The 9,264-nt window shown below is 37.1% G+C and overlaps 2 protein-coding genes across 2 annotated transcripts in view; one reads left to right on the forward strand and one right to left on the reverse strand.

The window, feature by feature from the left end:
• LOC107725002 (zinc transporter 6) overlaps window positions 1-1,598 on the reverse strand; it is a 21,888-nt gene extending 20,290 nt beyond the window's left edge. Inside the window, exons 1-4 of the mRNA XM_016534119.1 lie at window positions 1,579-1,598; window positions 935-1,221; window positions 774-820; window positions 320-406 (exon numbers count right to left, since the gene is read on the reverse strand). Of these exons, the coding sequence (XP_016389605.1) occupies window positions 320-406; window positions 774-820; window positions 935-1,127 (327 nt within the window). The 5' untranslated portion in view covers window positions 1,128-1,221; window positions 1,579-1,598. The remainder of the gene's footprint in view (window positions 1-319; window positions 407-773; window positions 821-934; window positions 1,222-1,578) is intronic.
• Window positions 1,599-4,008: 2,410 nt separating this feature from the next.
• On the forward strand, window positions 4,009-5,923 carry LOC107725004 (mitochondrial pyruvate carrier 1-like). Its single transcript, XM_016534121.1, has 5 exons — window positions 4,009-4,221; window positions 5,100-5,103; window positions 5,185-5,281; window positions 5,368-5,500; window positions 5,657-5,923. The coding sequence occupies exons 1-5, from the start codon at window positions 4,151-4,153 to the stop codon at window positions 5,679-5,681; spliced, it is 330 nt and encodes a 109-aa protein (XP_016389607.1). The 5' UTR covers window positions 4,009-4,150; the 3' UTR covers window positions 5,682-5,923.
• Window positions 5,924-9,264: the final 3,341 nt, after the last annotated feature.

Here is a 9,264-nt window from a genome sequence, read left to right on the forward strand (position 1 = left end):
TGTGTGTGAGTGTGAATGTGTGTGTGTGTGTGTGTGTGTGTGTGCAGACAGCTGTGAGACAGACGCTCGTGTGAGAAAACCAGTCAAACAATGACCCCTGCTGTCAGAAAAACAGCTATTCTATTAACACTTTACTTCATAAAACCAGTCGGTCTGGATTTCAGTAAAATCCTTAAATCATAATCAATAAATGCTTGTCAAAACTTCCGTTAACAGTATGAAAGAATGCAAAAATATGGAGTTTATGTCTTAGATATTAAATCTTATGTCTCTGCTTTATTGTCTCCATGTAATGACCAGCTCGGTCCAGTGAACTCACCCGTCTGTCAGAGGTCACCAAACTAAACTCCTGCGCAACCCTCCCCAGCACGGAGCGGTGAGTTCTGCGGAAGGGGTGTATCGTACCCTGCAGTAATGCACAGAGAGCAGATCAGTGCACAGCAATATACATTACCCACAATCCTGAGAGTCAGAGTTCACGGCCAATGAGCTCAGCAACGAGCGCTCTCTCCCATGATGCTTTGCCAATAATATACCCGAGTAAGAAAACATCCTACAAGGCATAAACTAATATTCAAAAGAAAACACATTTTAAATTGAAAAAAAAAAAAAAACACTTGACAATATTCCTGTACTTTAATCAAATAAACACAACAGCTTTGTCAAGCATAAAAGACTTCTTTCAGAAGCATAACATATAATAATCATAATAAAAATAAGTAAATAATCTTACTGGCCCCAAACTTGTATAAGAGACTATAGACGAGTCTTACCAGCACACCCGTGTCCGCCTCGCGCTTCTTTCTGTGCACCGGAGCATCTGAACATGAAGACACGGTTATTAGCATCTGAGGCGCTGATCTCACACAAACACAGAGCTCAGACTCATTAGCTGTTTCACTCCTGCCCACACAAACCAGAGACACTCGCTCACCAGACTCCTTGATGCTGATCACGTCCAGCGCCACCATGTCAGGCTTATCTGAAGGCGACACCTTCCTCTCGGTGACTCCAGACGGCACTACATCGGGTTTGTTGCTCAGACTCCTGCTATAATAATCAGAAACATGAATGTGGTATGGGTTCTCATGAGCCATAACAGACGTGGACGAACCGTCCAGCGCCATCTTTACTTCCGCCCACGTCACACGTCTTCTTCTTCGTTTTTGATTGAATGGCGACGAGTTGCGAACCAACTTCAAAGGTGCATATCGCCACCTACTGTGATGGAGTGTGAAAAGAATGAACAAACCCTCATATATCCTATTATATAACCCACTATTCTTAATACATCTCATGACTGCATTTCTGACGTTTCTACTTGTAATGCTGCAATGGGTGTGGTTTTAACTGCTCCTAAAATGAGTCTTAATGCCTTAGCTTGCATGACATCTAATTTCTTTAACAACGTTGATGATGCTGACTCATAAACAATGCATCCATAGTCTAGGGTTGATGGCATAACAACAACATAAATGCCCTTTAAAGACTGTTTGTCAGCACCCCAATCTTGTCCTGCTACTGCTCTCATTAAATGTAACATTTTTTCCACATTTCTTTCATATAAAATCTACACACGTCTTCTTCTTCTTCTTCTTCTTCTTCTTCTATCTTTCCGGTGTTACGAGATTATCGGTTTCAGTGGGCGGGGCATAGATGAATATTCATGAGTTTCCCGGACATGCGCGTGGAGCCCGGTGGAGCTGAGGATTTCAGTTCAAGCTCCTTTTATTTATTTTTTTATTTTTTTTATTGAAGATATAACATTCACAGGGGATACAGTCATAGCAATAAATTACATACACAACCGGAATACAAAACAATAAATATATAAAGAATAATGAAAATGAAATATAAACAGAACAAAAACAAATAAATAAAAAGTTAAACATCTTTTCTTTTTTTTTTAAATAAATAAATCAGAAATAAATTAAAATAAAAAAATTACTTAAATGGAAAATTACACATAAAATGTCAACTTCAATTAATACACGAGTTTCACAATTTGAGTTGAATTACTGAAATAAATGAACTTTTCCACGACATTCTAATTTATTGAGATGCACCTGTATATATATTCTTAATTAGGCTTTTTTTTATATATATATAAACTGTTCCCTCCTGCTGGAATGACCTGCCCAACTCAAGAATCGGCTAAAAACACATCCCTTGCATCTTTATTTGACCCTCTAACTCTAGCACTCTCTATTTGTTTTCCAACTGCTTGTTTTCTTTAAAAAAAGGCCTCTAACACTAGCTTTCTCCATCTACTTGTTTTCTTTTTGTTGTGTATGTGTAAAGCCAAGCATCTGCTAAATGACTACATAAATAAATAAATAAATAAATACAAAGGGCCTCTTATTATAAAAAATAAAGTGGAATAAAGATTGGATTGTGGCCTTGATTAGCTTGTGATGAGATGTTGGTAAAACGTGTGTTGGTGTGAATGTTTGATGTTATGTGAGACAGTGACATTTTGTTTTTAAAAATATGAATTCAATAGTGATTCACACTCAAAATCCAGGAAAATGATAGTCATCGTGTTCGGGGATCTTTGGTTTCACTGTGCAAATGGGAGCTTAAACCTTGTGATAATCTTAATTTGTAGATTTACATTTGTTTGTAAAAATGTTTAACTATTTTACATTGGAAACAGGAAAAAAATAAATTTCAGCAACATGTTTTTGCAGCAGTGTATGATTGTATCATAGTTTACAACCAGACAGCATGCAGAATGTTGAACGGGGTTAATGCCATTAATAAAGTAAAGTTTTCCTGAATTTTGAGCATTAATCACTATTCAATCCTTGTTAAGACAATATAGGAGACGAGAGTGTGATGTTAACGTCCGTGTAGAATCTGCTGTATACAAATATGACATAATAAAGCTAAAAAAAGACATTTCTTAACTTGGTTCTGGCGTTTGATACAGGACATTATCATTCAAAAGTTTGGGATTTCTATGATTTTTTTTGTTTGTTTGTTTAAGAAATGTATACTTTTGTTCTTCAAGGATGCATTAATTGAATAAAAATGACAGTAAAGACATTTATAATGTAAAAAAAAGATTTCTATTTCAAATAAATGCTGTTCTTCTGAACTTTCCATTCATCAAGGAATCCTGTCGCTGTATAATGGTTTCCACACAATTATTTTTTTAACATGAAATTAGTTTCTTTTTCCATTCCATAAAATGCAGTGAAGTATTTGTTTTCTCATTTACAGATCGGCAGTGTAGACGCTACTGGGCGTATTACTGCCCTCCACAGGTCAAAGTTTGAACTAAATTCTTATATACAGTCCTGTATTATGCAAGAACTGTTTGATCAGTTTATGCTTATCACTGTGTCCAAACAAAGAAGTAACAGAAAACACTTTAACTCCAAGTTCTGCCAATTTATCAAAAAGTGCTTTTCTTTCTGCATTATACTTCCTACATTCCAAGAAAACATGCCCTACTGTTTCCATATTCCCACATTCACATAATCCAGAGATATGCTTTCCTACAATATACAAAAAGTAATTTAACCCACAGTGCCCCAACCTCACTCTACACAGTTTAACCGAGTCAAGTACAAACACCTTTTCACGTCACACGGCGCGACCTGACCACGTGCTTCACGACAGCCAATGACAATGCAGAGTTTCCAGAAGTTTTTTTTTCGGTTTCAATCTTTCGGTTAACAACATTTTGTGTGTTATTATTATTGTATGTATATAACTATGAAACAAAAATAAAACGAGACAGAATAAAAACACAGAGTTGGGATCAACAATATTTTCAATGCATTATTTATATATGTATTATTACAATGTATGTGGTACTAAAGGAATGAGTGCGTTGACAAAATAAGTGTAAAGCAGTTTCAGGGTGACAATAATAACATCTGACGCAAACCTGATGAACTGGATTTAAAATATAATAATAATAATAATGCTTTCTTTTCAGTAACTTGAGGACTTTTAATCTGACAGGAGTGAATATTTACGCAGGAAATGACGTCATCCCGGCAGCGCGCCTGCGTCTCTCTCTGTGTCCTCTGCTTGACGTCGCGTAGCTGCAGCACAGCGAGCCGTGTTTACAGAGTTTACAGTGTGTGCTCCACACGGACCGAGTTCACGTCGTGATTGTACCGTCGTCTGACTGACAATGGCCGGAACTCTGGCGCGTAAGGCCGTGGATCATCTCCGCAGTAAAGAGTTCAGAGATTATCTCATGAGGTCGGTGTTTCCCTGTGTTTCTCACGGACGAGTCAAACCGTGTGTGTGTGTGTACTGGTTTATATATCCTGGTGGGGACTTAAACCTGAATACACACAGACTCATGGGGACTCGTGTCACGGTGGGGACCTAAATTGTGGTCCTCACGGGTACAAAAGCTTATAAATCATACAGAATGAAGTTTTTTGAAAATCTAAAAATGCAGAAAGTTTCCTGTGAGGGGTAGGTTTAGGGGTAGGGTTGGTGTAGGGCAATAGAATATATGGTCTGTACAGTAGAAAAACCATTACGCCTATGGAGAGTCCCCACAAGGATAGCTGACCAGACTGTGTGTGTGTGTGTGTGTGTGTGTGTGTCAGTCAGTCATAATAACCGCAGAAACGGCTGAAGGACACGAGCTGCAGTACCGCTGTTTTACCCTCGAGCTGTGGCGCTCATAAACATTTCACATTTTACAATCCATGAAGCTGCATTTTGCTTTATTTCCTCACGATGACAGCGGAATCGCTTTAATTAAAACAGCGCAGCTCATTGTCGTTATGTCACGCGAGTCAAAGTCTCAGAGAAATAAAACCATCTTCCCATAGTTGCCATATTTTCATTTTATTGGTTTAACGGCAGCAGTGCCTGTCTTTATCGACTCCTCGTGTTAGGACACAATAAAACGCTTAAGAGTGTCTTATTTAGTAAATCATTATACATTGAGTAGAAATGTTACAGTGACTTTTTTCATTTTGAACACGCAGACACTTGATATCGTATATTGACGATCTGATATAGCCTAGCATGTGTTATTAAGAAAGTGCTTGTTGTAACTATCATCTGTGCTGGTCTCCTCTCATGATGGATCTGCTCTTCCCGCGGGATCTCCACCTCAGCACAGTAAGTTCCTCTCGAGTGAAATGAGATCTAATGGTGCCTGTGTCCCGGCGGTTATAGCAGTGGTTTGTAATGTTATTCCAGCATTTCTGGGGTCCGGTGGCAAACTGGGGCCTGCCCATCGCCGCCATCAGCGACATGAAGAAGAGTCCAGAGATCATCAGCGGCAGAATGACCTTCGGTACGTGACGAAACAACAGCTTGTGCAACAGACGGACACTGTGAGGTCAAAGGTCAATGGAGGTGTTTTCACTCTTGTTTTAACAGCTCTCACCTGCTACTCGCTGCTGTTCATGCGCTTCGCGTATAAGGTCCAGCCCAGAAACTGGCTTCTGTTCGCCTGCCACTTCACCAATGAAGCGGCTCAGCTCGTTCAGGGCAGCAGACTCATCAAATACAAGTATGACCTTCACACTTCTGATTTCTAATAGTATCTCACGTTTACCGTAAATATGCAGCTAGCCCATTTCTAGATGCGTTCAGGCTAGTCTGGTTCTGTTAGACTGGAGTGTGCTCGCGTATTAACACACGATCTGCTTCTCATTGTGTTCCTCAGCATGGAGAAGAAGATGGCCAAGTGATGAATGTGCAGAGCGGTCACGGTCATGTTTTGGAGGAGATCCACGAATCTGTATGGCAACATCTGATCTGTTTTAACACAATAAATAATCATTCATATACACAGATGATTGGTTTTATGCTATTTTTCTCTGTTACACATATAACATTTTAAGCCTTACAACACAGCCTCGAAGGTTAGAGTTTGTATGTAATGTAGAAATATTTGATTAATTTATTTCCATACATAATGCGATCAGTGTGTATGTTAAAATTGAATATGGAGAAAATAAAAAAAATGTTATTATGCCTTTGCTTTTTTGAATCGATCTATCATCTCTATCTTATCTATCTATCTATCTATCTATGTCTGTCTGTCTGTCTGTCTATCATCTCTATCTTGTCTGTCTTATCTGTCTGTATCTATTTATCTATCATCTCTATCTATCTTATGTCTGTCTATATATCTATGTCTGTCTATCTATCTTGTCTGTCTATCTTTCATGTCTGTCTGTCTGTCTATCTATCATCTCTATCTTATCTATCTATCTATCTATCTATGTCTGTCTGTCTATCATCTCTATCTTATCTATCTATCTATCTATCTATCTAGCTATGTCTGTCTGTCTGTCTGTCTGTCTATCATCTCTATCTTGTCTGTCTTATCTGTCTGTATCTATTTATCTATCATCTCTATCTATCTTATCTGTCTGTCTATATATCTATGTCTGTCTATCTATCTTGTCTGTCTATCTATCTATCATGTCTGTCTGTGTCTATCTTTCATGTCTGTCTGTCTGTCTATCATCTCTATCTTATCTCTGTCTGTCTGTCTATAGATCTATCATCTCTATCTTATCTGTCTATCTATCTATCTATCATGTCTGTCTATTTATCTATCTATCTTATCTGTCTGTCTGTCTATCGTGTCTATCTTGTCTGTCTATCATGTCTGTCTTATCTATCATGTCTGTCTATCTATCATGTCTATCTTGTCTGTCTGTCTGTCTATCTTGTCTGTCTATCTATCATGTCTGTCTGTCTGTCTGTCTATCATCTCTATCTTGTCTGTCTTATCTGTCTGTATCTATTTATCTATCATCTCTATCTATCTTATCTGTCTGTCTATATATCTATGTCTGTCTATCTATCTTGTCTGTCTATCTATCTATCATGTCTGTCTGTGTCTATCTTTCATGTCTGTCTGTCTGTCTATCATCTCTATCTTATCTCTGTCTGTCTGTCTATAGATCTATCATCTCTATCTTATCTGTCTATCTATTTATCTATCATCTCTATCTTATCTGTCTATCTATCTATTTATCTATCATCTCTATCTTATCTGTCTATCTATCTATCATGTCTGTCTATTTATCTATCTATCTTATCTGTCTGTCTATCTATCATGTCTGTGTCTATCTATCTCTATCTTATCTGTTTGTCTGTATATCATCTCTATCTTATCTGTATCTATATCTGTCTGTCTATCATCTCTCTATCTATGTCTATATATCTATGTCTGTCTGTCTATCTATCTATCTATATATATATCTATCTAGTCTGTCTATCTATATCTGTGTGTCTATCTATCTATCATCTCTATCTTACCTGTTTGTCTGTCTATATATCATCTCTATCTTATCTGTCTATCTATGTCTGTCTGTATCTATCATCTATGTCTGTCTATCATCTCTATCTATGTCTGTCTATCTATATATCTATGTCTGTCTCTCTCTTATCTGTTTGTCTGTGTATCATCTCTAATCTGTCTGTATCTATCTCTCTGTCTGTCTATCATCTCTATCTATGTCTATCTATCTATCTATATCTATGTGTGTCTATCTTATCTGTTTGTCTGTCTATATATCATCTCTATCTTATCTGTCTATCTATGTCTGTCTGTATCTATCATCTACAGTGGGTACGGAAAGTATTCAGACCCCCTTAAATTTTTCACTCTTTGTTATATTGCAGCCATTTGCTAAAATCATTTAAGTTAATTTTTTTTCCTCATTAATGTACACACAGCACCCCATATATATCTTGCAATAATAGGCTACTTCATTTTTCACATTTTCTGAAGAAAACTTCCAATCAGAATGACAGTACTTCCACAATGCTATATGTTTGCAGCTAACAGGGAACGTCCTTACAACTTTCACTAACGTTTTTTAAAGGTTATATAATGTTAGGACAAAATGTTGTTAATGTTTATGGAATGCCTTATAATTTTATTAATAATTGATATACAGTACGTTCTCATAATGTTGAGAGAAAACGTTCTTAGAACAACATTCTCAAAGCGTCCTTATGATGTTATTTGTACTTGAAGAACGTTATAATCATGACAAGAAAACATTCTTGGAATATTAAAACATAAACATTCAAATGACATAATATTTTCGGTGAAAATAAAGTTAGTAGAATGTTGCAAGAAACATTTTTGTAACCTTTAAATAACGTTATAATCTCGACAATTTCAACGTTTTAAAAACAATTTCAAAACAATGTTCCCACAACGTTTTAAATATTATATAAACATGTTACCTGGGTGGATCGTTGCTAGGGCATTGCTATGTGGTTGTTAAGGTGTAGGCTATTGAGTGTTTTATCCAACTTATTTTGCAACGCGAAAGTACATTTTCTTTGAATGTGTGAGACTTCCGATTCATTAGCCGCAAAACACATTTGCGCAGTAAACGGCAAAACTATTTACTAAAATAAAACTACTACAAGCCAGATTATGATAACAAATTAAACTAATAGGCTATAATAATAATAAAAAAATACTAGTTTGCAACATAAATCATCATAACGGAGTGTTTTAGTACAGGGTTGCGTTCAGCCCCGACAAAAACGGTGCAAAACGTTTTTTAACGGAAACGGTGGTGCGTTGAACACACTGTTCTGATGACGCAAGAGTTGCAGCTATGGCAGCTGAGAAGGCCATTCTTTGTGTTCTTTTTGAAGAATTTTCTGAGCCTGATGAAATCGGTATAAATACGTGTTTAATACTGCAAAATACGCTCGATGGTACAGTCATTGCCCTTGCTGTCCAGAATAAAAGAGAACATCCCAATCAAATGGGATGGGATTTGTGGAAACTGTGGTTCCTAATTATTGTGATCCAACATTTGCCTCGCATTTCAGGATGAAAAGACAAACATTTCAGGTGAAGGATAATCCACTTCTTACCTCCGAGACTGTGTTAGGATCTATATGACGTTATTATTTTTATTGTGAGTATTAGGCTTATCATTATTGCTGATCACTGTTGTTGTGCGATATTATTGTAATATTTACCATTATATAATCAGAGGAGTATAGAAAAATTTCTGAAAGAGTCACTTAGGGCTGCACGATAAATCGAAATGGAATCGAGATCGCGATTCGACAGAAGCTGCGATTGTCATGCGTATCTTTCAGTGAAGCATGGTTCTGTGATCAGCAGTAAATCTCCATCCAAAGGCGCGAGGGCGCTCTCGCGCTGAAACTCCAAATACGCCTCGCAGAAGAAACCCAGAAAATGCCTATAGCGGTAGCTGGATAAACAGAAGATTCAACTGCTTTCATTGATTCAACATGACTAATAAACACACGACTACG

The sequence above is a fragment of the Sinocyclocheilus rhinocerous genome, unplaced genomic scaffold, assembly GCF_001515625.1.
Source record: "Sinocyclocheilus rhinocerous isolate Xijiao unplaced genomic scaffold, SAMN03320098_v1.1 scaffold125, whole genome shotgun sequence".
NCBI classification, from domain to species: domain Eukaryota; kingdom Metazoa; phylum Chordata; class Actinopteri; order Cypriniformes; family Cyprinidae; genus Sinocyclocheilus; species Sinocyclocheilus rhinocerous.